The sequence below is a fragment of the Tetranychus urticae genome, chromosome 3 (assembly GCF_039701765.1).
Source record: "Tetranychus urticae isolate SD_2017Ah chromosome 3, NJAU_TeUrti_SD_1.0, whole genome shotgun sequence".
Classification (NCBI taxonomy): domain Eukaryota; kingdom Metazoa; phylum Arthropoda; class Arachnida; order Trombidiformes; family Tetranychidae; genus Tetranychus; species Tetranychus urticae.
In genome coordinates, this window is record NC_142960.1 from 980,556 (window position 1) to 1,008,504 (window position 27,949).

Below are 27,949 nucleotides of genomic sequence, written 5' to 3' on the forward strand. Positions count from 1 at the left end.
TCGTTTTTTCGTATGCTTTCGAATTATAGTTTGCGTTCCATTCAAAGCACCTTATTTAAAAGAGCATTGGAAATTTTACATTAGAAGAGCAAACTTAAAGAGATTGATCAAGTAATCTTGCGATGATGTTCAGATCAACCTAACATATCTTGACTATATATTGAAATTTCATTAACTGAATTGATCAATAAGCTGAAATGCTTTTACAAATTATCTCATCTTGAAATTAAGTGTTCTTTTAATTGAATTCCTGTGTTTCAACTCTTTTTCGACTTCTTTCTACTCCACAACAAGATTATCATCTGAAAGGCTTTCAGACACATTTGATAAACTCTATGTATAAATATGTAAGCTAGTTCATTCCAAGTTTCTGTTCGTTCCAAATTGTTAATTTATGCGATAGTGTTTCAGTTACAATTACAACTTTGAAAAATATGGCGTCGTTTCGTTTTTTAGTGACTATCATAACATTCAGTTTATTAAGTGAGTAAAGCAACATTTAACTTAATATTTTATATTGAACTAATAGATATCATACACTTAACACGAATAAAAACAAAAAAACTAATATTTTCTGTTGTTTCAGGTCAATGCTTAACCAAACCAGTCCCATTAGAAGATGGCGTTTTACTTCGACAAATTGCTGATAGTTACAGTGCTCCATTGGTTGCACCTTTTTTACATTCAAGAATACAAAATACTGCTGAAATGATTGAAGACATCAAGAATTCGTTGGAAAATCTGAGTGAAAACCAACGAAATTTGTTCATTTTAAAAGTAAAAAGTCTTGAAGCTTTGGACAAACAACTAACTTCATTACAAAAAACAGATTATTTCAACTTCAATGGAACTGAAAGAATCAAGTATTTAATTGAACAATACATTTTGAACAATGAAATGTTTCCAACTGAGTTGAGATTCGAAGAGACGAAATTCAATTCAACTCCAGACGATTTGCTTAAGCAGCTCAATGTTATGTCAAATGATGATCTTATTAAGGACACAAATGAGCTTATAAATAATCATCTCCAAGATATTGAAGAGAAGGAATCAAACAATAAATCTAATGAACTTCAAAAATTGGCTGCTTCGCTCACTAAGCACAAACTAAAGACCTTAGTTAACTTTAAATATACCAGGCCAACACCTCGTGAAACACGTGATGATTATGGAAATTATATTCATGGCACTACCGATAATCGTGCGCCCCAAATCGAATCAGTTTTGCGACAGTTAAAAAATATTTTGAATCTTTTTTATCCTCAATTTGAAAATCTCGCGAGCAAAAGTGCATCATCATCTACATTGGAACCTGTTAAAGTTACGTCCAAAGTTGGTGTTTCGGACGAAGTCATAAATAAGCCACCACGGGATCACTTTTCATCCGTCGAAAGATTGTTTTAGTTTGCAAACTTATTTCTGTTCATTTATTAATTGATTTGTGTTTTGTACAAATTCTTATTCTGTTTGATTAGCAAAGTCTAGGCAAGTCAGTTTTAAAGTTATGTAAGTTCAATGAATAAAAACTTAGTTGAAAATCATTTAGTTGCTCCCGGTCACTCAGGTTTAAAGGTTTAATTTAAGTCGCAAATTAGTCGAAACCATACGATACGACCAGCAATATATTTCATCAAGCAAAAGTAAGAGTATTTCAAGTAAAGGTCAAAAATATATTTGTGCTCAAATAAACCGATTTCAACAGTTTTGAGATTTACTTAGAAAAACAATCTGAAATAATGCAATGAAACGAATCATTTCCAATTTTAATTTTATTTAATTAGATTAAAAGATGCTAAGCAATAAAGCAAATGAATTAAAACATTTTTTCAATCTTGGAATAAGTTTATGAAAATGGCCACTTCTTATTGCCAGCTCGACTGCTGGAATAAGCAGGATTGTTTGTATTCATTTGGTTTGCATGGTTACCAAGATCACTCTTGGTTCCAGTCCCTCGGCAGGCTATAATTGAATTTGTTAATTAAATGACAACAAATAGTAATAGTGTTAAGTTTACTCACCAGCATTGTGGCCTGGAAAACTTTAGGTGTGTGTTGGGTTGCACTGGCTCGTTTGGTTTGAAGGATCCAGTCCCTGCGTAGCCTGTAATTGAAGTTAATAATCAGATAACGAATAGTAATTATGTCAAGTTTACTCACGCTCATTTCGGCCTGGGCCACTTGGGCTATGTGTGATATTACACTGATTTGTTTGGCTTCCTCGATCCATTATATTTGAATATCAAGTTGAACAATGATTGAATGCAACAAAATAAAGAAATAAACTTTAACTGTTTCTGAAGTAAAGTTGACGATGTATGATACAGTGAATGGCTCAGAATCATCTTTAAATAGGGAAATTCATAGATGTTTTTTCATTGAGAGTTTCAATTCAATGTTTTGATGTTGATAAACACAAATATAATTCCCTAAAATAGAATCAACTGATTTGGTTAATCCACTAAGCAATTATCAGACTTTGTGTCGAAGGCGAAGCGCTCGTGTTAATCTCCTGACTTCAGGATGTTGCGATTCAAATATATAATAAGTAACCTTTCCTTCAAGTCAACAAAGGAATTAAGTTACTTGTTTTGTGATACAATTCATAACTTCATGAGTTATAAAACGACTAAGATTTTTGCAAACGTTGTTAATTAAGTGTTAAGAGCATTAATATTGGCTTTGTTGTTCACTGAAATCATTAAATCTGTCTGGAGTTCGAGAAGCTGATCAATTACATGTTATCTCACTTTGTCCATTGCTATTAAAGGTTTAACTAAAAGTAAACGAACGAATTGTAAGATTTTTAGCCGATTTCAACTACAGCAAAGGCAATTACCATCACATCATGTAACAATGCATCCAATTATTTTGTAACAAGAGTCAATCATCGTACGCTTGCAATCGAAAAGGTTCGACAAGTAAAGACAATTTCGGACCTTTTGAACACTCAATATAAGTACGAAATTGTTGCCGAATAATGCATTAAATCTTGGGATGCAATAGATTATGATGAGGAAGAGAGTACCAATTTTCCATGTTCTCTGATTTTTCAATGTAATCAACGATTATTCCAAAATTGTTTACATGTTAAAAACGTCTCGATTACTTTATATATCAACGTGTCAGCATAATATAATCTTAGCATAATAAACGCTTTCTCATGCGAAACAGTCTCACCACTTTTCACATCTTTAGTTTTAGCATAAGTGTTAAAAGTTAAGATTCACTCATTTGATTGTTTTTTGCCACTCGTCAGCATTTAATCAATTGACATGAAGTGTTTCGATTGTATCAATATTGCTCGACTTGTTACTCTTATGGAACGGTTCAAATGGACTGATTTTAAGGTTTTCTAGGTTTATTTGAATGATTATTTCTCCAAAACTTAAATCACTTAAAATTATTTGCTAGAGCTGAACATTGAATGAACAAAACGATTTCATGAGCGTTTTTCATTCCAATAAAATGATATTTTGTTTTGAAAATAAAGTTGTACTAAAATGAAATAACAAGCATTTATTATGCTTACTGTTAAATTATTTTTGATCTTTAAATCTTACTTGACGAAAAGCACTTGAAATTGTTACTTTTATTAAAGACATCAATTTTTTTGAATACATCATTTGAACTTGTTCTTGCATTGAATCTATTACTCAAACTATTAATTTGTAATTAAATCCAAAAGAAACATGAACAGGATTTTATTAAATTGTTTTCTTCTAATTTGTTTAATTAGTAAGTATCATCCTTAAAATAATGATTCAGAGTTTTAAAAAGCAAATAATTGATGTTTTCTTGTGTTTCAGGTCCATTAACCAGATCAGCTCCATTAGAAGATGGTTTTTTACTTCGACAACTTGCTAATGGCTACACTGCTCCATTGGTTGCGTCGTTTTTGCATTTAAGATTACAAATTGCGATTAAAAGTGTTGAAGACATCAAGAATTCCGTGGAAAATTTAAGTGAAAGTCACCAGAATTTGCTAACATTGAAGCTAAAAAGTCTTGAAGCTTTGGACAAACAGTTAACTTCATTGCAAAAGACAGATTATTTTCAATCAGATGGAACCGAACAAGTTAAGAAGTTGATTGAACAATACATGTTGAATAATGTAATGATTCCAATTGAGTTCGGACCCGACAAGACGCAATTCAAGGTAACTCCAGATGATTTGCTCAAAAAGCTAGGTATGGTGTCCAACGATAATCTCATCAGAGAAACAAATGATCTTGTTAACGTTTATTTGAAAGACATTGAAGAGAAGGAATCGAATGAAAAATATAATGAACTTCAAAGACTGTTTGCTTCGTTAACTAAACGTCAACTAGAGCCCTTGGTCAACTTTCAATATTCTTGGCCAACGGACACACTGGATCATGACGGACATTATTTGGAGACTCGCGATTACCGTGGACCTCAAATCGAATCTGTTTTGAGTCAGTTAAAAATCTTTTTGGATTATTTCTATTCTCAATTTGAAAATCTCAAAACTCGAAGAGTGCAATCATCTTCATGGGAACGTCCCATAAAAGTCAAAAGTTATCCCTCTGGAGAAAGATATATTTAGATGCCAGTCTTTTTTTGCTCATTTATTGATTGATTTTATTCCGATTAACAGCTAATCTACTGAAACTTAAGTGATCTTATTCTGTTTGATGAGCAAAAACCTGAAGGTTTTCTGGTTAATTCAGTTTCAAAGTTATGTAAGCTCAATTAAATTTGGTGGAAAATCGTCATTACTTGCATTTATTTCATTATCGAGTAATTTTTAACAAAGAATCATATTTTAAGAAGACGCGAAAGTTGACGCTAAGGATGCAAGTAAAAATAGTCTTATGATATTTCAATAATCAAAAAATGATTTAATGAGAGAAATAATAGAAAATAATAAAACAAAGCAAAATGCTTTCAATTTAAAAAACTCAAAGTTATTTTATTCAATAAGATTCAAAAATGTCAAGCTTTAAAGAAATAGTTAAGAAACAAATTAACCACTTTATGAATCTTGGGATAAGCTGATGATCGTGTTCATTTCTTGTTACCACCTCGGCTGCTGTGAAAAGCTGGATTGTTTGGATTACCCTGGTTTGCATGGTTTCCAAGATCACTCTTGGTTCCAGTCCCAGCGTAACCTGGCATTTAATTATTGGTTAATGATTGAATGACAACAAATAGTAATAATGTCATGTTTACTCACCTGCATTGTGGCCTGGGCCACTTGGGGTATGAGAGGGATTACATTGGTTTGATCGGTTTCCACGATCCATTTTATTCAGTTAGTAGGTTCAACGGTGATTGAATGCAACAAAATAAAGAAATAAACTTTTAACTGTTTCTCAAGTGAAGTTGTCGATGTATGATACAATGAATGGTTTAGATTTGACTTTAAATAGGAAGCTTGCTTTATGCTCATTCATTGGGAGTTGATTGAAAATGATATCTAATGGTTAAAATGATGTAAATTAACATAAATATGATACTTTATGATGAAGCTTTTCCGAGAATAGAATTAATTGATTTAGTTGAGCTGCTGAGAAGTTATTAGACTTTGCCTCGTAGACGAAACTCGTGTTTGTCTCATGAACTCCAGATGTTGTTGATGAAAATATAACTAATCCTTTCTTCAAGTCAACAAACGAATTAAATTACTTGTTTTCGTTATTCAATATATATAATAAAACATCGTTAGATATCCATTAATCGTGGTTAATTGTTGTTGATTGAAACCATTCAATCAGTTTGGAGAGATCAATAGCTGATTGCCTGGAAAGCACTTGCTAATGAATCATTTATTTCTATTGTTATTATAAGCGATCTGGATAAAAACTTCTTCTACATCAATCGAAGTCAAGAAAAGCCAGTACAAACAGAGTAGCCTGTTCTATTGTCCATTTCTGGTTGATAAGCAAATTAGCTCGCATTTCATCTCATTAAAGTTAACTAGATTTTTATTCTTGGTGACCCAATAATATAATAATTGGAGATCATGTAATATGCGTTTCTAATTTGATATGATTCCGAGCGATTTAAGATTAATCTTCATGATATGTTTTATTTATATTGATGCAATAATGTTAAATCTCTCTGTTTTAAAACTCGAAACCCTTCTGTTATTCGTATCTCGTATCATTTTCAGTTCAATCAATCTTCTTTCTTCTCGTTGACTTGTTTGTGCAACAACAAGATTGAACCGTAATCGAAGTTGCTTGGGCTTAAATGATCTTATTCTGGTTTAGAAGATAATTAGCTTTATTTTTTCTCATCAAAGTTATAAAGAATTGCAAACTTCCCGCAAACTCATAACTGGATCCTAATTTGAGCAGAGTTACGAGCAACTTAAAACTAAGTTATATTTTGTAAAAGTTACGAGAGTTAGTTCTGAAGATGCAAGTAAAGATCATCTTCTGGTGTTTCAATAATTAGCGTAATGATGTAATGAGGAAACAGAATAAAATAATGAAATCAAACAAATTATTTTCAATTTAGGTTCAATTTTATTTTGTAAAGACTCAATAGATGTAAAGCTTTAAAGAAAATGCATAAGAAAAAAATCGCTCGTTGTATCTTCGAATAAGCTCATGGTCCTTTTTTGTTTCCATCTCGACTACTAGCATAAGCAGGATTGTTGGGGTTCATTTGGTTTGCATGATTGCCCATATCAGTTTTGGTTCCCATCCCTTGGTAGCCTGAAATTGAAGTTAATCATTAAAAAACAAAAATGGTAATAATGTTAAGTTGGCTTACCTGCATTATGGCCTGGGCCACTTGGGGTGTGTGTTGGGTTGCACTGGTTGGTTCTGTTTGAAGGATCCATTATAATTAAGTACCAAGTTAAACAATGATTGAATTAAGCAGAACAAAGAATCAAATTTTAACTGTTGTTGATTTGAAGTCTATCGATGTATGATACAAAGTTTGGTTCAGACCTGTCTTTAAATAGGAAATGATATCTAGTGCTTTTGGGTGATGTACGTGAGTGTACAATGTTTTGATGTGGATAAACAAACACAAATATGATTCTTTACAATCGAAAATTTTCCAAAAATAGAATTAATTGATTTAGTTAAGCCAGTGTAAAGTTATTGGACTTTGACTTGTAAACGAAACTCGTGTTAATCATCTGACTTCAGGATGTTTTTATAAAAGTATAATTAACCCTTCAAGTCAACAGAGACAAACAATTAACTTGTTTTTGTTGTAATTCAAAACATAACTTCATGATAAAACGATTGAGATCTACAAAAGCATCGTTAATTTATCGTAAACACCATTAATTTGGGCTTATTGTTGATTGAAATCATTCAATCAGTTTGGAGTTCAAAAGGCTGATCAACATGTTCAATCATTGTTTACTATTGCTATTGAAAGTTTATTAAAGTTTAGACCAGTTCTAAAAACAAATGGATAACTATCATTGTATCTGATTTAAGCATAAGCAGCATGAAGAAGCTTAGATTTTGGTCACAGTATTAGTTGGAATCAACAGCTGAAAATCCCTATAGATTCCATGTTTTTTTGGAGTAATCATTAGGATGTTTGTACTGCGTTATAAATAGCTCATATAAGAATTGGTTCGTTGATCAAATGATCTTTGTTATTGTAAATCAAAAATGTAGATTCAATCTTGTGGTCTCAATTTAACGATATGCAAACTTCGAACAATTAGCTATTGTTTGATATTAGTTTTTTATCTTATTCGCAATGTTATTTCCATATTATATATACATATACAATCAAAGCAAATTAGTTATTAATTAGATTTATTATTCATAAACAGTTACAAACACTGTGAACGATTTTCTATTGCAATTAAAATGACTGGTTTAAAATCATTAGTATGCAAATCCACGATTGAATTACCCTTTATGGTGATGGCGTTCATTTTAGGTAAGGATTTTTTCTTAATTAAAAGACTTGCGCTAACATTAAATAATTGTTTTTGTCTGATCTTAAAGGTTTGCCATTAAGTCGATCTGCGCCATTGGAAGAGGCCAAGTTACTGCAACGAATTGCTGGCCAATACAGTGCTCCACTGGTTGTCTCATTCCTACATTCAAGGATCCAGAAAAATGAAGAAATGATTTCCAAGATTAGAAACTCTCTTAAAGATTTGGATCAATCTAAAGTTGATGTCTTTGATTTGGCTGAAAAGACACTGCAACTGTTGGATGAGCAGTTAACTGCTCTGGAAAAGGCTGATTACTTTGATTTCAATGGAACTGAGAAAGTAAAGTATTTCATTGAACAATTCATCATGCAAAACGAAATGTATCCAATTGAGTTTGGCTCATATGGAGCAGTTAAGGTTGCTGTTACTCCTGATGCTTTGTTGGGAGATCTCCTATTGAAAACGAGCGATGTATTGATCAGTTCGACTAATACTATGATACAAACATACTTGACCGATATCGATGAAAAAGAGCGAAGTTTTGGTAGCAATCGAATGCAGAAACTGGCTGCTTTCTTGGCTAAACGAGAGCTAAAGCTATTAAGCAATTACAAGTATCCACCATCTAATAAATACGCTTACGATAATGCTAAAGATCCTCGTAAAATTGCACTTGGTACAGTGCTTAGAAAAGTAAAGACCATTGTTGACTTCTTTTATGCCCAGTTTAACTATTTGGCTGATCCAAAGTTACCAAAACTTTCAAAATGAGGGAAATTCAGCCAACGAAAGACAAGAGGACCCATCTTACTCATTGATACCTGCGACTGCGATACAATGCAATTGAAAACAAAATCTCACTGTAACAAAAAGATTGATGGTGAAGGGAAATCGTTTTCTGCATCAAGATTATTTTTCACGTCTTTCGTTACTTTGCAATGAAAAAACAATTTAATTGAATAAAATAAAATAAGTTTTCATGTAATTAAGAAAACTCAGCTCTTTTTTGTTCCAAATTATTTAATTGAAGATTCAATAGATGTTGAGTTACCAAATATATCTGAAGGAAAAACTGTATTTCTTGTCTAAATGTCTTGATGCCCTAAAATATCTTCTATTATTCATTATTAGTCTGATACATTCTTCATTGATCACTTTAACAACATCCAGTTATGGAAATTTCGATCGATTTCAGTTCGATTTTATCAGTATTTATCGTAAAATGCGTTTCTTTAGTTTAAGACACCAGGAAATAAACTAGAATCAAGTGGTTTATTATATTAAAAATCTTTAAAATTTAAATATTTCTTTTCGCTGATTGACAATCCCAAACAAATGTTGAGATAGTTTTGGCGTTATTTATTACCAATTCAACAAAGGGGTTGAAAAACGTATATCAACATGTGTTAACCATGAAAGTGTTGCATGGGACTAAAGATAAATGATGTTTAGAGGATATATCGAAGTAAAGATCGAAATTCTCTATTGTTCATTGTTCTCTATTGTTTGTCTCGAGTCTAACTGCATTCAAAACACTTGAAGTTGTTATTTTTAATGTTAATCAAGTTTTTATTACTGTTAATATTTCCTCAGACCGCAAATCAACACTATTCGTGGAGTTTTGTGCAAGTTCAATCAATCGTCTTTGATATTTGATGGTAAAAAAGTAAACTCGACATCAACACACCAAACATGAAATTGATTTTGTTTAATTGCTTTATACTCATTTGTTTACAAAGTAAGTATAATCCTTAACTCAATGTAATACCAATTTTTGGAACCAAAAACTCAATATTTCCTGGTATTTCAGATCAATTCTTAGCCAAACCAGTTCCATTAGAAGATGGCGTTTTACTTCGACAAATTGCTGATAGCTATAGTGCTCCATTGGTTGCTTCGTTTTTACATTCAAGAATAGAAAATACTGCTGAAATGGTTGAAGACATTAAGAACTCTCTTGAAAATTTGAGTGAAAATCAAAAAAAATTGTTCATTTTGAAAGTAAAAAGTCTTGAAGCGTTGGACAAACAAATAACTTCATTGCAAAAAACAGATTATTTCACCTTCAATGGCACTGAAAGAATCAAGTATTTGATTGAACAATACATTTTGAACAATGAAATGTTTCCAACTGAATTGGGATTCGAAGAGACGAAATTTCAATCAACTCCAGACGATTTGCTGAAACAGGTCAATGTTATGTCAAATGATGATCTTATCAAGAATACAAATGATCTTCTAAACGTTTATCTCCAAAATATTGAGGAGAAGGAATCGAATGAAAAAAATAATGAACTTCAAAGATTTGCTGCTTCGCTAACTAAAAACAAACTCAAGACCTTAGTTAACTTCAAATATACCGATCCTGTAATCCAAAAAAATCGTTCTGGACAGCAAACTGGCATCATTGATAATCGAGCCTCTCAGATTGAGTCTGTTTTGCACCAGTTCAAAAACATCATCGATCTTTTTTATCCACAATTTGAAAATCTGGCCACTCAAAGTGCTCCACCAGCTCCACTGGAACCAGTTGTTGCCAAAGTCAGAGACTCAATTGAGGTCACACAGAAGCCACAGTAGAAAGAGTTAAAAGTTTTAATATTCAATGATTAATGGTTCACTAAGGATGATAGTATTTCAAATAATTAAATAAAATTAATTTTTTCAATTGCATAGATTCTATTCAAATACATGTTTTGCATGATTGCAATGATTATAAATACACTGATGCAGATATTGAATACTCCTATATAAAAAGGATAAATTCTGGTTTAATTTTGAATGCAGTCAAATGCATTCAGTCGATCCGATAATGTTAAGGTGTTAACGCTGGGAATCCTTAGAAAAACCAAAAATTCAATTAGTTAAAGATAGCTTAGATCTTAGCATAGATTTTGGCAGCAGTTGAATCATCAGTTAAGATTTCTTCTGATTCGATTTTTTCAATTAAAATATTATCAGGGGGTTTAAATTGCTTTTTAAACAAGTCATATAATCATGCAATCTTTGATTAGACATGTAGAAGTGTAAGTTAGTTGTTAGATTACAATTGTAATTATTATCCTTTAAAATTGTTGGCCAGCAATATCAATTGTTGCTGCAGTTTTGAGTATTGTTGTTAGATGATTGTAAAACAAGGAAAAGGATTAGAAGAACAATAATGAGTTAATTAATGAATAACACGAAAAGACATGGAAATGAAATTGTTAGAAATTGAAAAATAGCGTCTTGCTTTATGAATTGATTTATCAATTGTATTACATAAGAAAACTATGTTATTCTTCTGAATAAGTTCTCAAAATATTGCGCTCGGCTTCACTGTATGTAGAGCACTTAATTAATCTATGATTTACAGCTATACAAAATGGGTAATAATAAAATCTTGTACCTGTGTCAGATTTACAGTGGTACACTTTACCATTCTATTGACTGGCAACATACTTTTCCATTTATAGTGCTTTCAGCATTTACTCTGCAAATTTTTGTGAATGGGAAATTTGAGATTGGTTTTACTCATCAGCTGACCGGTAAAATAAGTTTGCTCTTGGCCATCCGTTGAAGAAGGTATCTCGTATATATCACAAGGAGATATGCTAAGAGTTACGCCGAAATTTAAAAATGATACAGTCAACTCTCCAACTTTTTTGCCATGTCTTGTTATAACGCCTCTCTTGAACTTGGGTCCAAAACTATGATCTTCAAAAATTACATGAGCTCCTTGCTTGATACTTTTAACAGGGATTCTCTTTCCTACGTAGTTTAAAGACTTTAGATGCTCATTTCTTTTATTGATTAAAATTGGATCCAACAAAATTAACCAAAATGGTCCACGAGGATAAACTAATTCAGTCAAAATTTCTTGTTGGTCAAGGGTTTTATGCATCGGCGCGGAAGATTTTTGACTTAATACAGCGGCTTGTAATATTGAACCCTCTTGAAGTGCCAAAGCTTTTTCACTAAAATAATGGGCGTTTATATTATACTTGACGGTTGTTTGTGCTCATAACTTTTGTACCAGAGGTCAGATCTGGATTACATTCAGTCAGTATAATTCCTGCAATTGGAGAACCATAAATCCAGAGTCTCAAGGACATTCAAGGTCATTCAGATATTTGACCTCTAATTGACTTTTGGATGTACATTTCTGGAAGTTCAAACTTTTTCACATCGTTTGATGTTTTTTATATGTTGATGTATCATATGATTGGGAAGATAAGCGAATTTGTACCAAAAAGCATTCATTAACTGAACGGTACATAAACACTCATATCTTTTTACTCACATGAGTTATCAACATATAAAAAACATCAAACGATGCGAAAAAGTTTGAACTTCCAGAAATGTACATCCAAAAGTCAATGGGAGGTCAAATAATTGAATGACCTTGAATGTCCTTGAGACTCTGGATTTATGGTTCTCCAATTGCAGGAATTATACTGACTAAATTTAATCCAGATCTGACCCCTGGTACAAAAGTTATGAGCACAAACGACCGTCAAGGATAAAGTAAACGCACAGTATAAAGTCTCGTCTTTCTGTTATGAAGCAACCAATTCCACTTCCTCAACTTTGTGCTTTACTTTGTTTATTCTTTATTGCCAATCAATTCATTATTGATAGTTTTCTCAATATTTGAAAAGTATTCAATGACATGATGAATTTTAACACGTCTTTTCTTTACAGCTTGATCAAAACATTGGTTACATTACCCGCAATGGAAAAGGTTCCAAACATTTGGATTAATCGAAAGTTGATGTCTTTGATTTGGCTGGAAAGACGCTTGAATTATTGGACGAACAGTTAACCGCTTTGGAAAAGGCTGATTACTTTTATTTCAATAGAACAGAAAAAGTAAGGAATTGTATTAAACAATTCATCATGCAAAACGAAATGTATCCAATTGAGTTTGGTTCTTATGGAGCAATTAAGGTTGCAGTTATTCCTGATGCTTTGTTGGAAGATCTTCCATTGAAAACGAGCGATGTACTTCGACTAATATTATGATACAGAATTATTTGAATTATTCAATCTTAAATTCAATAGATGTTGAGTTACCAAAGATGAACTTTTCTCATATCTGTGAACATCTTTAGTTTCAATGTCTGGAGTTATCCACTTATTTCATTAAAAACATTAAAATCGTTTATGCCATTGAACACTCTAATACAGTCATGAAAACAACTAACGTTTTCCCACATCTGTGCACATCCTTAGTTTCACGTTGCAATGTCGGGAATTAGCCATTTATTTCATTTATAAATAGTTGCTTTTGGCATTCAGTATTCAATTGATCGACTTGAAGGGTCAATTCTATCAGCATTGATCTTAAATGCATTTCTTGAGATTTGGAACACCAAATAATAAGCTCGAACCAATTGATTTATAAAAAATCGATTATAATTTAAACATTTCTTTCTGCTAATTGACAATCCCCAACAAATGTTGAGACAGTTTTGGCGTTAGTTATTGTCAATTCGGTAATCTTAAATCTTCATGTGTTAACCACGAAAGCGTTGCATGGGACTGAAAATACATGATGTTCAGATGATGTTTGATCGGTGTTTGATCGAAATAAGAATCGAAATTCTCTATTGTTTATTGTTCTCTTTTGTATTGTCTCGACTCGAGACTCTCGAGTCTAACTGAATTCACTGAACACTTGAAGTTGTTATATTTAATGTTAGTCAATTTGCTATTACTGTTAATCTTTCCTCAGACATCGAATCAGCATCATTCTCATTGTTTTATGCCAGTTCATTTAATATTTAATTGACAAAAGTAAACTCGACATCAATCCAACTAAACATGAAATTAATTTGGATCAATTGCTTTATACTCATTTGTTTACAAAGTAAGTATTATCCTTAATTTAATGGCGTAAAAATTTCCGTGAGTCGAAAACTTAATACATGTAATTTCTGGTGTTTCAGATCAATTCTTAGCCAACCCAGTTACATTAGAAGATGGCGTTTTACTTCGACAAATTGCTAATAGTTACAGTGCTCCATTGGTCGCTTCGTTTTTACATTCAAGAATAGAAAATACTGCTGAAATGGTTGAAGACATCAAGAATTCGTTGGAAAATTTGAGTGAAAATCAACGAAACTTGTTCATTTTGAAAGTAAAAAGTCTTGAAGCGTTGGACAAGCAAATAACTTCATTGCAAAAAACAGATTATTTTAACTTCAATGGAACTGAACGAGTTAAGTTTTTAATTGAACAATACATTTTGAACAATGAAATGTTTCCAACTGAGTTGGGATTCGAAGAGGCAAAAGGCAACTCAACTCCAGACGACTTGCTGAAACAGATCAATGTTATGTCCAATGATGATCTTATCAAGAATACAAATGATCTTATAAACGTTTATCTCCAAGACATTGAAGAGAAGGAATCGAATGAAAAATATAATGAGCTTCAGAAATTTGCTGCCTCGCTAGCTAAACATAAACTAAATCCTTTAGTTAACTTTAAATATACCGCACCAACGATTCGACGTGATCCCTATGGAAGTCAAACCGGCATCTCTGATATTCGTGCGCCTCAAATTGAGTCTGTTCTGCGACAGTTGAAAAACATTGTGGACCTTTTTTATCCTCAATTTGATAATCTCGCGACTCAAAGTGCGCCATCAGCTTCACTTGAACCAGTCACACCAGAAGTCAAACCTCGAGTTGAAGTCAAAAATGATCAATAGTGGAAATAGCTCAACAGTTATAATTTTTATTGATTAATAATTTACTAAGGATCATTATATTTAAAATGATTAAATAAAACAACTTTTTTTCAATTTAGTGGATTCAATTTAATTTCATGTTTTGCATGATTACAATTGCATTGATGCAGATATTGAATAGAAGGTTAGATTCTGGTGAAATGCAATGCCGTATGCAATCAAATTCATTCGCTGCAGTTTCTCATGAAAATCACCAAATCAATTAGTTAAAGATAGATTAGATTTTAGCATAGATTTTTGCTCAAGTAGTTGAAATCAACAGTTAAAATTTCTTCGGGCTCGAATTTCATTAAAATATTATTAGGGTTTGAATTGATTTATAAATAAATCATATAAAATTCAATCTTTGGTTTGACATTTATTTTATCGTAAAGAAAATTACACCATTAGATTAAATCGTGAGGTTGAGTAGATTCAATATCATCTATTAGGTATGCTGACTTGAACAATTGAGCGATATTCAAGCTGCAAAACAATAAGCTATTGTTTGATATCAGAGTTTTATCTTGTTGCTAATACCATTCGAAGGTTTATTAACAGATAGTCTTAAGCGGTTCAACTTGGTTTACTTATTTAGTTTATTATTTATCAACAGTTAGCAACATTGCGAAGGATTTTGTTATTAAAATGGCTACTTTACAATCGTTTGTACGTGGATCGACAATTGGATTACCCTTGATGTTTCTAGCAATGATTTTAGGTAAGCATTTCAGTTAAACTTGGATGTTAGATAAAATTTAATGTTTTGTTTTTGATTTAGTTTTGCCATTAACTCGATCTGCACCATTGGAAGAAGCCAAGTTGTTGCGACAGATTGCTGACCAATACAGCGCTCCATTGGTTGTCTCATTCCTACATTCAAGGATTCAGAAGAACGAAGAAATGATTTCCAAAATTGAAAGCTCTCTTAAAGATTTGGATCAATCAAAAGTTGATGTCTTTGATTTGGCTGAAAAAACTCTTGAATTATTGGATGAACAGTTAACTGCTCTGGAGAAGGCTGATTACTTTGATTTCAATGGAACTGAAAAAGTAAAGTATTTTATTGAACAATTCATCATGCAAAACGAAATGTATCCAATTGAGTTTGGTTCCTATGGAGCAGTTAAGGTCCCTGTTACTCCTGATGCTTTGTTGGAAAATCTTGGAAAGAAAACGAGCAAAGTTATGATCAGTTCTACTAATACTATGATACAAACATATTTGACCGATATCGATGAAAAAGAGCGAAGTTTTGGTAGCAATCGAATGCAGAAGCTGGCTGCTTTCTTGGCTAAACGAGAGCTAAAGCTATTAAGCAATTACCAGTATCCACCATCCTATGGTAATGACGGTTACAATGAAGCTAATGATCCTAAATTTGCACTTGGTGCAGTGCTAAGAAAAGTAAAGAGAATTGTTGACTTCTTCTATGCTCAGTTCAACTATTTGGCTGATCTAAAGTCAACCAACAGAATGGGTGAAAAGTCAGTCAACAAAAGACAAGAAGAACAATCGGAAATTGAGACCGAGGTAACAACCAAGTTTGGTCTAAAGTCAAGTACCAATATGAATGAAAATTTAGTCAACGAAAGGGAAGAAAAACAATCTTTCCCCTCTGAATTTGAAGTCGAGGTAAATACCGCAGCTAGGCCAGAGTCAAATACCATTGAAATATTTCCCCCCGATTTCCAAGTGGATGTGGCTACAGTCCCGTCTGTATTTCACTATAACTTTTTTTAATCTTGGTACTGTGGCCCTCAAGGGATGAAAATCCGACCTGCGAATGAAAATGAAAAAATCACTTACTGATGACTGACTTTGAAAGATTAAAGACAATATTAGAATTTTAATGAAATAATTTCTTCGTAAAATTATTTTTCTACTTCAAACATGGAAAGAACAATTCCATTACAAGTATTATTCAATCGTGAAAAATCAAAAATCAAAACTTAATAGATGTTAGATATCAATCGGGAAGAAAAAAACTTTTTCATTGAAGCGAATTGTTCACTTATTGCGGATGCTAGTACTGTAATAGCACTGGATGCTCTGTTGTTGCTTCTCAGATCTCAGCTTTCATCATCTTTTCAGATCAGGTTTCAGATCTATGTCAATATAAGTATTTCAAATTATATATCTCACTAGTGAAATTCAATTGAATTCAAGACGATTTACTCAAACAGCTAAATATCATATCCAGTGATCAACTTATTAAGGATAAAAATCATTTTAAAAATACCATCTTCAAGACTTGAGATTGGCTGCTTCGCTAACTAGTCACAAACTGAAGCTTTTAGTTTGAATCTCTTGACTCAAAGTACACCATCATCTTCATTGTAACAGTTACTTCCGAAGTCAAAAGTTAAGTTGAAGTCCTCTACAAACAGTAAAAAATTAACGAAGTTAACTTGATTGAAAATCATTCAGTTATTCCTAAATTGATTTGACTACCGAGTAATTTATAACGAAGAAGCATATTTTATAAAAGTCGCGAGAGTTGCTACTAAGGATGCGATCTAAGGATCATCTGATATTTCAAAGTAATGATTTAATGAAGAGAAAAATCTATAATGAGCTGAAACACATTATTTTAAATTAAATTTTATTTTATAAGATTCAATAAATGTCAAGCTGCAAAGAAAATGCATTAGAATAAAAATAACCACTTTATGAATCTTGGAATAAGCATTTGTCCATGTTCACTTCTTATTTCCACTTCGACTACCGGCATAAGCAGCATTCTGGGGATTCATTTGGTTACCATGATTATCAAGATCACTCTTGGTTCCAGTCCCTTTGTAGCCTGTAATTAGAGTCAGTAATTAAATGACAACAAATAGTAATAATGTTAAGTTAACTCACCAGCATTGTGGCCTTTTCCACTTGGCATGTGTGTTGGGTTACATTGGTTGGTTCGGTTTGAAGGATCCATTATATTAAATTTACAAGTTAAACAACGATTCAATGAAACGAAACAAAGAAATAAACTTTTAACTGTTTTCAAGTGAAGTTTTAAGTTGTATGATACAAAGTATGGTTTAGATTTGAGGTTAAATAGGAAATTTGAAGGAAGGATTGGAAGGAAGAAGGAAGCTCTCGTGTTTATCTCCAGACTTCAGGATGTTTTGATTCAAATGAAATTAACCCTTTCTTCAAGTCAACAAAGGAATTAAGTTACTTGTTTTTGTGATTCAATCCATAACATTATGAGACGTAAAACGATTAAGATCTTCAAAAACATCGATTATAGCATCAGAAACATCAACATTAATTAATCGCAAACACATTAATCTTTTCTTATTGTTAATTGAAATCATTCAATCGGTCTGAAGTCCAAAAGGCTGATGAACATTTTTAATAACTGTTTCAATTGCTTCTAAAGGTTTATTATCGGTGTCAATAGAAACTTGCACATCAATAATACAGTTCCGATCAGTTTTAACAACAAATCGATAACTATCATCTGACTTTAGTAGAAGTAGCATAAAGAAGCATAGAAGCCAAAGTGCTTGGAATAAACAGTTTAAAATATTTTCAGATTCGTTTAAATTGTATAAAGCGTATAAAAATGCAATATTTGATCAAATATTTTTTTTATTGTAAATCACAATGTGGACTCAATATATCTAGGTATACTGAATGGACCGATTGAGCGATATTCAAATCGAACAATTTTCTAACATAAAACAAGTTATCATTCAGTTAAAGATTCAATAGATGTCGAGTTATCCAGATACGAATCTGGAGAAAGAAACTATTTTATGTCTAAATCTCATGGATTAAGCCATTGATCCCTCTAAAATGATCCAGTTATGGAGCTATTTACGCTTTACCGCAACTGTGTATATCTTTAGTTTAAAGTTTCATGTCTAACAAGTTATTCACTTCATTTATTAATAGCTAGTTTTGGCATTCAGCACTCAATCAATAGACTTGAAGAGTTAATTTTATTGCCGTTGATCGTAAATTGCGTTTCTTGTGATTAAAGATATCCAAAATCATTTGGTATTAATACTAGCAAGTTCATCAAATCGTCTTTAATACTTGATTGACAAAAGCCAACTCGTCATCAATGCAACCGAAAATGAACTTGATTTTGATCAAATGTTTTATACTCATTTATTTACAAAGTAAGTTTCATATTATCCTTAACTCAATGTCATTAAAATTTTTATAAACGAAAACTTTATTTTTTGGTGTTTCAGATCAAATCTTAGCCAAGTCAGTTCCATTAGAAGATGGCGTTTTACTTCGACAAATTGCTAATAGCTACAGTGCTCCATTGGTTGCTTCGTTTTTACATTCAAGAATAGAGAATACTGCTGAAATGGTTGAAGACATCAAGAATTCGTTGGAAAATTTGAGTGAAAATCAACGAAATTTGTTCATTTTGAAAGTAAAAAGTCTTGAAGCGTTGGACAAACAAATAACTTCATTGCAAAAAACAGATTATTTCAACTTCAATGGAACCGAACGAGTTAAGTATTTAATTGAACAATACATTTTGAATAATGAAATGTTTCCAACTGAGTTGGGATTCGAAGAGACGAAATTCAATTCAACTCCAGACGATTTGCTTAAGCAGCTCAATGTTATGTCCAATGATGATCTTATTAAGGATACAAATGATCTTATAAACGTTTATTTGAAAGACATTGAAGAGAAGGAATCGAATGAAAAATATAATGGACTTCAAAGATTCGCTGCTTCGCTAACCAAACACAAACTAAAGACCTTAGTTAACTTTAAATTTAGCGAACCAGAGATCCGTCGAGATGATTATGGAGAGCGAATTGGCACCACTGATAATCGTGCACCTCAAATTGAATCTGTCCTGCGACAGTGCAAAAGCATTGTGGATCTTTTTTATCATCAATTTGAGAGTATCGCGACTCAAAGTGCACCATCATCTTCATTGAACCCAGTTACACCAGAAGTCAAAGCTCGAGTTGATGTCAAGCATCCATTGTAAAAGAATACAAAAGTTCTCATTTTTAATGATTAATTGTTTAATAAAGATAATAAAATAATCTAGAATAATAAATAAAACAATTTATATTCAACTTGGGATTTCAATTCGATTCTTTATGTTCTTAACTTTATGTTATGATGTTATAAGCTGCTATGAAAATCTAACAAAAAGACAACTGTAAACCATCTAATTTAATAATTGTTCTTGCTGATCGACAATCCCAAACAAATGTTGAGACAGTTTTGGCATTAAGGATTAGAAAACGAAAAATCAACATGAGTTAAACATGAAAGACATGGGACTAAGAATTCATGAAGTTTAGAGTCGAAAATTCCTTATTGTTCATTGTTCTTTTTGTATTCTCTTATTGTCTCAGGTCTTAATCGATCCAAAACACTTGAAGCTGTTATATTTAATGTTAGTCAAGTTGTTATTTCCTCAGATATCAAATAAACATCATTCGTGCTTGTTTATGCGAGTTAATCAAATCGTCTTTAATACTTATTCTACAAAATTTAACTCTACATAAATGCTATTAAACATGATTTTGATTTTGATCAAGCACATTATACTGATTTGTTTACAGAGTAAGTATCATAAACTCGATATTGTAGAAATATTTGAAATAAAAACTAATATTTTCTGGTCTTTCAGATCAATTCTTAGACGCGTCAGCTCCATTAGAAGATGGTGTCTTTACTTCGACAAATTGCTGACAGCTACAGTGCTCCAGCTTTTACAATGAAACTTTCCCAAGAATAGAATTAATTGATTCCCAAGTCAAGCTACTGAGAAGTTATTAGACTTTGATTCGAAGATGAAACCCATGTTTATCTCATGACTTCAAGATGTTTCGATTCAAATGTAATTAACCCTTCCTTCAAGTCAACAAAGGAATTAAGTTTCTTGTTTTTGTGATTCAATTCAAACCTCACGAGTTTCAAAACGATTAACATCTTGAAAAACATTTTTAATTAATCCTAAACAGCATTAATTTTGACTCGCTGTTAATTGCAATCATTCAATCAATTTGGAGAGTTCACAAGTCTGATCAATTACGTGGTTTCGGTTTGGAGTCTTTTCGCAAATCCTATTTGCAAAGCAGTGAGCAAAAACATGGTTTAACAATTAGTTGTTAAGCTTGAAAATCAAAAGCTTTAAAACCAATAACCAAAATTTGATTTTTCAACCTTATTTTTTCAATTTTTTGACAATGAACACCATGATTATGATCATTATTACTCCTGAGCAAATTATAAGTTAATCAGTATGAACTGATACAACACATTGAGACTCAGAACACTTCCAATAGATCACATCACTATTTTTATTTCTGTTATTGTTCAGAAATTCATTGAAAACAAGTTACTTGCCACCTCTTTGGGAATGTAAAACTTCTATCATGCTAAACAATAGATAAATGAATTGAATTCATATTTTTCCTGCTTATATATTTCAAATAATCAATGTGTTCGCAAGATTTTTTCGGAAACAACAAAAGCATTTACTGAACCTTTCCCTGATTTTTGTTAATCCTAATCCTTTTTCCAAAATTAGCAAGTTACTGCGAATGGATTTGAAAGCTCTCAATTTGCGAAAAGACTCTACACCCGTGGTTTCTCATTGTTTATTGCTATTGCTTTAAAGTTTTATTATCGATATTAATGGAAACTTTGGTCAGTTATAACAATAAATTTTCATTCTTTCTGATTCTATTAGTAGTAGAAGCATCCAGCAGAAGAATGGATTTCGTGAAAGTAGTTCAAATAAACAGTTGAAAGTTCTCCTTAGTTACTCACCTCAAATCCACTATTTGCAAATCTCGCGACTCAAAGTGCAACATCGTCTGCATTAAAACCATTTAACAATCTGCTGAAGATGAAGAAGGATAGAATTTTAGGGCAAAAGATCGAAGCAAATCATATTCATTCATACTGAAATTTTAAGCTGTCAACGCTTGAAATTCTCATGAAATTATTAATTAGCTAATATAAGCAGCATTGCATTACTTCAGTTTCGATGTGCTCGTTAAAAACTTATTAGGGCGTTTTAACTGATTTATAAATAAATCATATGAAAATGAAATCATTTGTTATTTATTCATTTTATTGTAAAATGTTACCATTTGAACGAATGGTGGGGTTGAATATTAATAGATTAAATATTATCTAGGTATGCTGACTCGATTGAGTTATATTTAACCTCGCGAATAATAAGCTATCGTTTGATATCAGAATTTTATCTTGTTGTTAGTAACATTCACAGGTTTATTAAACAGATATTTGGATTAAAGCAGTTCAGTTTAGTATACTTATTGGATTAATTATTTGTGAACAATTGAAAATATTTTAAAAGATTTTCTGTTGTAATTGAAATGGCTACTTTACGATCTTCAGGATGTAAATGCAAAATTGGATTACCATTGATGTTGATGACGTTTATTTTAGGTAAGGATTTCAGTTACACTGGTAGCTGCCGTTAACGCAGCAAATAGATCAATTTTTATCATAGTCGCCATCTATAAGGTCATACAACTATATCAAAGTTGAGCATTACTTAAATACTAATGTCTCTAAAACAATAAATACCAAAGATGGCGACACCTAAAAAATTGCGTTAACTAGAATCCTAATTTGTTGCGTTAAGTGCAGCTACCAGTGTAATAAAAAAATTTAGATAATATCTGATGAATTCTTTTTGGTTGTATCTTTAAGGTTTGCCAGCAAGTCGATCTGCCCCATTGGAAGAAGCCAAGTTCTTGCGACAAGTTGCTGACCAATACAGTGCTCCATTGGTTGTGTCATTCCTACATTCAAGAATACTGAAAAATGAAGAAATGATTACCAAAATTAAAAGCTCTCTTAAAGATTTGGATCAATCAAAAGTTGATGTCTTCGATTTGGCTGAAAAGACGCTTCAACTGTTGGATGAACAGTTAACTGCTCTGGAAAAGGCTGATTACTTTGATTTCAATGGAACTGAGAAAGTAAAGTATTTCATTGAACAATTCATCATGCAAAACGAAATGTATCCAATTGAGTTTGGTTCCTATGGATTAGTTAAGGTTGCTGTTACTCCAGACGCTTTGTTAGCAGATCTTGCATTGAAAACGAGCGATGTATTGATCAATGAGACTAATACTATGATACAAACATACTTGACGGATATCGATGAAAAAGAGCGAAGTTTTGATAGCAATCAAATGCAAAAACTGGCTGCTTTCTTGGCTAAACGAGAGCTACAACTGTTGGCTAAATACCAGTATCCACCAATTTATAACTACGGTTACAATGATCTTACTGATCCTTGTAAAGTTGCACTTGATACAGTGCTAAGAAAGGTAAAGGCTATTGTTGACTTCTTTTATGCACAATTCAACCATTTGGCTGATCCGAAGTCAAGCAAAAAAACAAGTGAAATACCTGTTAGCCTCGAGCCTCGATTCATTGTGGTTACATCTAAGCCTCTTCAAGAGACAAAAACACCATATTATCATTGAACAACCGTAGGTTTGGGAAATTTAATGCGAAGTTAAAATGAGTGAAAGCTCGTTTTAAACCCTTCCAGCGTGAGCCGAGAAAAGAACAGCAAAAACTGACTGAATCTAATATCGCAAATGAAAATATTTCCTTCGTTTAAATCATGTCTTCGTCACTCTAAACATGCAAAACAATTTAATTACTAAAATAAAACAAGTTATCATTCAATCAAGAAAACTCAAACCTCAATAGATGTTCAGATATCGATCGAAAGGGAAACTATTTTATAATTTTGCAGTGAATCTTTCATCAATTTTTGCCAATGCGAGTACAGTACTGTAATAACAGTAAATGCTTTCGTTTTGCTTTTCAGATCTAACTCCAATATTAACACTTTTGGAAGAAGATGATAACTCAATATAATGAGAAATAAAAGAAACAATTTTTCCCATGAAATCATCGATTTACAACTATAGCTATTGTACCAAAAATTTCGAACTCTTTTGGTACTTTTCTTGAACAAAAAAAGGTCTTAATAACCTCAAATACTATACTATACTAACAGGTCAACTTTAAATGAAAATAATAAGCTGTCAACGTTGGAGATTTTTGTGGAAATTACAAAGTTAATTAGCTAAATCCATCAGATTCGATGTTTTCGTTAAAATACTTATTAAGGAGTTTGAATTATAAATAAACCGCACAGAAGTCGAATCTTTGATCAAATGGTTGCGTTTAGTAGATTCAATATTATCTATTAGGTATGCTGACTTGATCAATTGAGCGATATTCAAGTTCGAAAACAATAAGCTATTGTTTATTATCAGAGTTTTATCTTGTTGTCAATAGAATATAAAGATTTATCTGCAAGTTAGTCTGGCCAGAAGTTCGAAACTTAGTTTACTTTTTGTGTTTATTATTTATCAACGTTTAAGTATAGCAAAGGATTTGGTTTGATTTAATTAAAATGAACACTTTACATTCATTTGGACATAAATCCACAATTGGATTACTATTCTTGTTTGTGGCGTTTATTTTAGGTAAGGATTTCAGTTAACCAAAAGACTTTAGCTAAAATTTAATGATTTGTTTTTTGTTTAAGGTTTGCCATCAAGTCGATCTGCCCCATTGGAAGAAGCCAAGTTGTTGCGGCAAATTGCTGACCAATACAGTGCTCCATTGGTTGCCTCATTCCTACATTCAAGAATACTGAAAAATGAAGAAATGATTTCCAAAATTAGAAGCTCTCTTAAAGATTTGGATCAATCTAAAATTGATGTCTTTGGATTGGCTGAAAAGACGCTTGAATTATTGGACGAACAGTTAACCGCTTTGGAAAATGCTAATTACTTTGATTTCAATGGAACTGAAAAAGTAAAGTATTTCATTGAACAATTCATCATGCAAAACGAAATGTATCCAATTGAGTTTGGTTCCTATGTATCAGTTAAGGTTGCATTTACTCCTGATGCTCTTTTGGAGGATCTTACATTGAAAACGAGTGATGCACTGATCAATTCGACTAATAAAATGATACAAACATACTTGACCGATATCGATGAAAAAGAGCGAAGTTTTGGTAGCAATCGAATGCAAAAACTGGCTGCTTATCTGGCTAGACGAGAGCTACAACTGTTGGCCAATTATGAGTATCCACCAAATTATTATAACTACGCTAACAATGATCTTAGAGAACCTCGTAAAGTTGCACTTGGTATAGTGTTAAGAAAAGTAAAGACAATTGTTGACTTCTTTTATTCTCAGTTTAACCATTTGTCTGATCCAAAGTCAACTACCAAAGCTAATGAAAATTCAGTCAACGAAAGTGAATCAAAACAGATACAACCCGCGTTACGAGTGGCCGGAGTACAAACCGAGTCAACTACCAAAATGAGTAAAGCATCTGATAGCCCCGATTTTGAAGTGGATGTGGTAACAATCAATCCTCAGAGGCAAGAAGAACCATTTCTCATGTGGCGGACAACACCACCACCACCTAGGAAAGGAAAGTAATGATGAAAAACAACTTTTAACACCGTTACCTGTGACCGAAACAGGGAGAAAAACCGACTCGGGCTTAAGAATGGAAAAAGAAAAATCGAGTCTTTCTTTACTATAAACATGAAAAAACAATTTAATTGCTAAAGTAAACAAGTTATCATTAATATAATAAGTCTCAAACTCAATTTCATTATATTTTAAATCATGGGTTCAATAAGCGTAAATAGAGAAGAAAAAGGTATTTTATAATTTCGAAGTTGTTCATCACTTATGGACCAAAATAAAATTTATCTTATTACAATGAGAAATAAAAGAAACAATTCCCGTGAAATCGTCTTTTTGCAACTAACTAATAACTTATAAATATTATACAAAAGATTTTCAAACTCTTTTGGTACTTTTCTTGGACAAAAAAGTGTCTTGATAACCTCAGATATCTTTAAACGCGTTTATGCCATTAATCCCGCTAAGAATTCTTTTAGGGAAACAATTAACTCTTTTTGGTGCAAAACTTTTCCCATACCTGGTTAAGGTTCACCTTTAGTTTCACGTTGCAATGTCTGGAGTTGTTCACATATTCCATTTATTAATAATAACTTTTGGCATTGTGCATTCAATTTTATTAACGCGGAGGGTTGATTTTATAAACATTGATAAAATGCACTTCTTGAGATTAAGGGTACCGAAAAAGCAGCTAGAATCAATGGATTGAATAAAAATTTAAATAGTTTTTCGCCAATTAGCAGACCAATGTTGAGACAGTTTCGGCATTAGTTATTGAAAATTCTGCATTAAGGGTTGAAAAATAAAAAACTAACATGTGTTGAACATGGAAGAGTTGTATGGGACTAAGGATACATGTTGTTTAGAGTGTGTATCGGAATAAGTGTCAAAAATTCTTCATTGTTCATTGTTCTTTTTTGTATTCTTTGATTGTCTCAAGTCTTAGTCGATTGAAAACACTTGAAGCTATTATACAATGTATTTAATGTTAGTCAAGTTATATAATAAGTCAAAAGTCAATAAAGTCAAAAATATAATGAGCTTCAAAGATTGGCTGCTTCGCTCACTAAGCACAAAATGAAGCCCTTGTTAGTTGACTTTAAATATAGCGACTGAGATTGAGACTTGAGTGATCTTAGCAAATCAACCTGTGGGTAAGTTAGTTTAGTGTTATGTTGGCTGTGATTCTGTGAAAAAAGTCTTGATTCAGTTGCTCCTAAATCGATTTTATTATCGAGTAATCTATTATAAATAATCATAATTTGTAAAAATCGCGAGACTTGGCACTAAGGCTGCAGCTAAAAATCATCTTCTGATACTTCAAGTAATGATTTGATGAGTGAAACAATTTAAAATAATGGAATAAAACAATTTGCTTCAAGTTTAAAAATCTCTTTATTTAATAAGATTCAATAGATGTCAAACTTTAAAGGAAATGAATTAGAAACAAATTATCCAATCTTGGAATAAGCTGTTCATGTTCACTTCTTGTTTCCACCTCGGCTGCTGTGATACGCTTGATTGTTAGGATTACCCTGGTTTGCATGGTTTCCAAGATCACTCTTGGTTCCAGTCCCAGCGTAACCTGAAATTGAAGTTAATAATTGAATGACAACAAATACAGTAATAATATAAGTTTACTTACCCGTATTGTGACCTGGGCCACTTGGGATATGAGATGGATTACATTGATTGGTACGATTTTCACGGTCCATGATGTTCAATTAGATGATGTTCAACAATTATTGAATGAAACAAAACAAAGAAATAAACTTTAAACTGAGGAGAAGCTGCCAATACATGGCATAACGAATGATCCAGATTTGCCTTTAAATAGGAAAGTTGATCGATGCTCATTCATCGGGAGTTAATCAAGAATGAGAATCTAATGGTTTCGGATGTTGTAAATAAACATAAATATGATTCTTTTACAATGAAACTTTCCCAAGAAAAGAATTTATTGATTCCAAAGTCAAGCTACTGAGAAGTTATTAGACTTTGATTCGAAGATGAAACCCATGTTTATCTCATCACTTCAAGATGTTTCGATTCAAATGTAATTAACCCTTCCTTCAAGTCAACAAAGGAATTAAGTTTCTTGTTTTTGTTATTCAATTCAAAACCTCACGAGTTTTAAAACGATTAACATCTTGAAAAACATTTTTAATTAATCCTAAACAGCATTAATTATGGCTTGCTGTTAATTGCAATCATTCACTCAATTTGAAGAGTTCTCAAGTGTGATCAATTACGTGATCTCTCATTTTTTATTGCTATTGCTCTGTAGGTTCATTATAGATGTTAATGGAAACTTTGGTCAGTTTTAACAATAAATTTTGAATTTCTTTCTGATTCTGTTGTCAGTAGAAGCAGCATGCAGAAGAATGGATTTCGTGAAAGTAGTTAAAATCAACAGTTGGAAGTTCCTACAGACTCGATGCTCCCATTAATTATCAAGTTAACTTAATTACTTTATAAATAAATCATCTAAAAATGCAATGTTTTATCATTGGTCTTTCATTTATTGTATATGAAAAATGTAGATTCAATACTATCTAGACATACTGACTCGACCAATTGAGCGATATTCAAACTTAGCACAACTAAATGTTTGGCACCAGAGTTTTATCTTGATGTTAATAATATTTTCGTATGTCATTCATAAATAATTAGTTCGACTTGTATCGTATATACGAATAAGGGTCGAAATTTTTGGGAACCAAAAAATGATATTTTTTTATGTTTCAGATCAATTTTAGTCAAACCAGTTCCACTAGGAGATTTACTTCGCAAACGAACAGTGCTCCATTTACTTCTTCGTTTTTTACACTCAAGAATACAAAACCCTGCTCAAATGATCGAAGACATCGAGTCGAGAAGCAAAAGTTG

The 27,949-nt window shown here is 32.1% G+C and overlaps 8 protein-coding genes and 5 long non-coding RNA genes across 14 annotated transcripts; 8 read left to right on the plus strand and 5 right to left on the minus strand.

Moving 5' to 3' along the window:
- Positions 1-322: 322 nt before the first annotated feature.
- On the plus strand, positions 323-1,541 carry LOC107369190 (uncharacterized). Its single transcript, XM_015937122.3, has 2 exons — positions 323-483; positions 587-1,541. Exons 1-2 carry the CDS (start codon positions 435-437, stop codon positions 1,402-1,404), a joined length of 867 nt encoding a protein of 288 aa, XP_015792608.2. The 5' UTR covers positions 323-434; the 3' UTR covers positions 1,405-1,541.
- A 210-nt stretch (positions 1,542-1,751) lies between these two features.
- LOC107369194 (uncharacterized) lies at positions 1,752-2,608 on the minus strand. The gene is made up of 3 exons (XR_001570266.3): positions 2,157-2,608; positions 2,019-2,100; positions 1,752-1,959 (listed from the first exon to the last, which is right to left on the minus strand). It is a non-coding gene; the product is annotated as an uncharacterized LOC107369194 (long non-coding RNA).
- Positions 2,609-3,628: 1,020 nt separating this feature from the next.
- On the plus strand, positions 3,629-4,735 carry LOC107369224 (uncharacterized). The gene is made up of 2 exons (XM_015937156.3): positions 3,629-3,734; positions 3,806-4,735. The coding sequence occupies exons 1-2, from the start codon at positions 3,689-3,691 to the stop codon at positions 4,564-4,566; spliced, it is 807 nt and encodes a 268-aa protein (XP_015792642.2). The 5' UTR covers positions 3,629-3,688; the 3' UTR covers positions 4,567-4,735.
- A 176-nt stretch (positions 4,736-4,911) lies between these two features.
- LOC107369225 (uncharacterized) lies at positions 4,912-5,350 on the minus strand. The gene is made up of 2 exons (XR_001570274.3): positions 5,197-5,350; positions 4,912-5,131 (listed from the first exon to the last, which is right to left on the minus strand). It is a non-coding gene; the product is annotated as an uncharacterized LOC107369225 (long non-coding RNA).
- Positions 5,351-6,470: 1,120 nt separating this feature from the next.
- On the minus strand, positions 6,471-7,323 carry LOC107369056 (uncharacterized). The gene is made up of 2 exons (XR_001570250.3): positions 6,744-7,323; positions 6,471-6,685 (listed from the first exon to the last, which is right to left on the minus strand). It is a non-coding gene; the product is annotated as an uncharacterized LOC107369056 (long non-coding RNA).
- Positions 7,324-7,725: 402 nt separating this feature from the next.
- On the plus strand, positions 7,726-8,758 carry LOC149093125 (uncharacterized). Its single transcript, XM_089268932.1, has 2 exons — positions 7,726-7,886; positions 7,955-8,758. Exons 1-2 carry the CDS (start codon positions 7,814-7,816, stop codon positions 8,656-8,658), a joined length of 777 nt encoding a protein of 258 aa, XP_089125058.1. The 5' UTR covers positions 7,726-7,813; the 3' UTR covers positions 8,659-8,758.
- Positions 8,759-9,477: 719 nt separating this feature from the next.
- LOC149093126 (uncharacterized) lies at positions 9,478-10,557 on the plus strand. The gene is made up of 2 exons (XM_089268930.1): positions 9,478-9,625; positions 9,698-10,557. Exons 1-2 carry the CDS (start codon positions 9,580-9,582, stop codon positions 10,465-10,467), a joined length of 816 nt encoding a protein of 271 aa, XP_089125056.1. The 5' UTR covers positions 9,478-9,579; the 3' UTR covers positions 10,468-10,557.
- Positions 10,558-13,600: 3,043 nt separating this feature from the next.
- On the plus strand, positions 13,601-14,677 carry LOC107369041 (uncharacterized). Its single transcript, XM_015936958.3, has 2 exons — positions 13,601-13,738; positions 13,818-14,677. Exons 1-2 carry the CDS (start codon positions 13,693-13,695, stop codon positions 14,582-14,584), a joined length of 813 nt encoding a protein of 270 aa, XP_015792444.2. The 5' UTR covers positions 13,601-13,692; the 3' UTR covers positions 14,585-14,677.
- Positions 14,678-15,171: 494 nt separating this feature from the next.
- Positions 15,172-16,463, plus strand: LOC107369218 (uncharacterized). The gene is made up of 2 exons (XM_015937149.3): positions 15,172-15,323; positions 15,384-16,463. Exons 1-2 carry the CDS (start codon positions 15,251-15,253, stop codon positions 16,343-16,345), a joined length of 1,035 nt encoding a protein of 344 aa, XP_015792635.2. The 5' UTR covers positions 15,172-15,250; the 3' UTR covers positions 16,346-16,463.
- Positions 16,464-17,190: 727 nt separating this feature from the next.
- LOC107369053 (uncharacterized) lies at positions 17,191-17,620 on the minus strand. The gene is made up of 2 exons (XR_001570247.3): positions 17,468-17,620; positions 17,191-17,408 (listed from the first exon to the last, which is right to left on the minus strand). It is a non-coding gene; the product is annotated as an uncharacterized LOC107369053 (long non-coding RNA).
- A 549-nt stretch (positions 17,621-18,169) lies between these two features.
- Positions 18,170-19,668, plus strand: LOC107369049 (uncharacterized). The gene is made up of 2 exons (XM_015936965.3): positions 18,170-18,735; positions 18,811-19,668. Exons 1-2 carry the CDS (start codon positions 18,678-18,680, stop codon positions 19,575-19,577), a joined length of 825 nt encoding a protein of 274 aa, XP_015792451.2. The 5' UTR covers positions 18,170-18,677; the 3' UTR covers positions 19,578-19,668.
- Positions 19,669-21,876: 2,208 nt separating this feature from the next.
- Positions 21,877-25,221, plus strand: LOC107369226 (uncharacterized). 2 transcript variants are annotated; one of them, XM_015937157.3, is made up of 3 exons: positions 21,877-22,024; positions 22,292-24,096; positions 24,159-25,221. In XM_015937157.3, the coding sequence occupies exons 2-3, from the start codon at positions 24,024-24,026 to the stop codon at positions 25,067-25,069; spliced, it is 984 nt and encodes a 327-aa protein (XP_015792643.2). In that variant the 5' UTR covers positions 21,877-22,024; positions 22,292-24,023; the 3' UTR covers positions 25,070-25,221. The 2 variants fall into 2 exon arrangements, with proteins under 2 accessions (XP_015792643.2, XP_089125054.1); XM_089268928.1 differs by lacking the exon at positions 22,292-24,096.
- Positions 25,222-26,437: 1,216 nt separating this feature from the next.
- Positions 26,438-26,857, minus strand: LOC107369208 (uncharacterized). The gene is made up of 2 exons (XR_001570268.3): positions 26,706-26,857; positions 26,438-26,645 (listed from the first exon to the last, which is right to left on the minus strand). It is a non-coding gene; the product is annotated as an uncharacterized LOC107369208 (long non-coding RNA).
- Between the last annotated feature and the right edge of the window lie 1,092 nt (positions 26,858-27,949).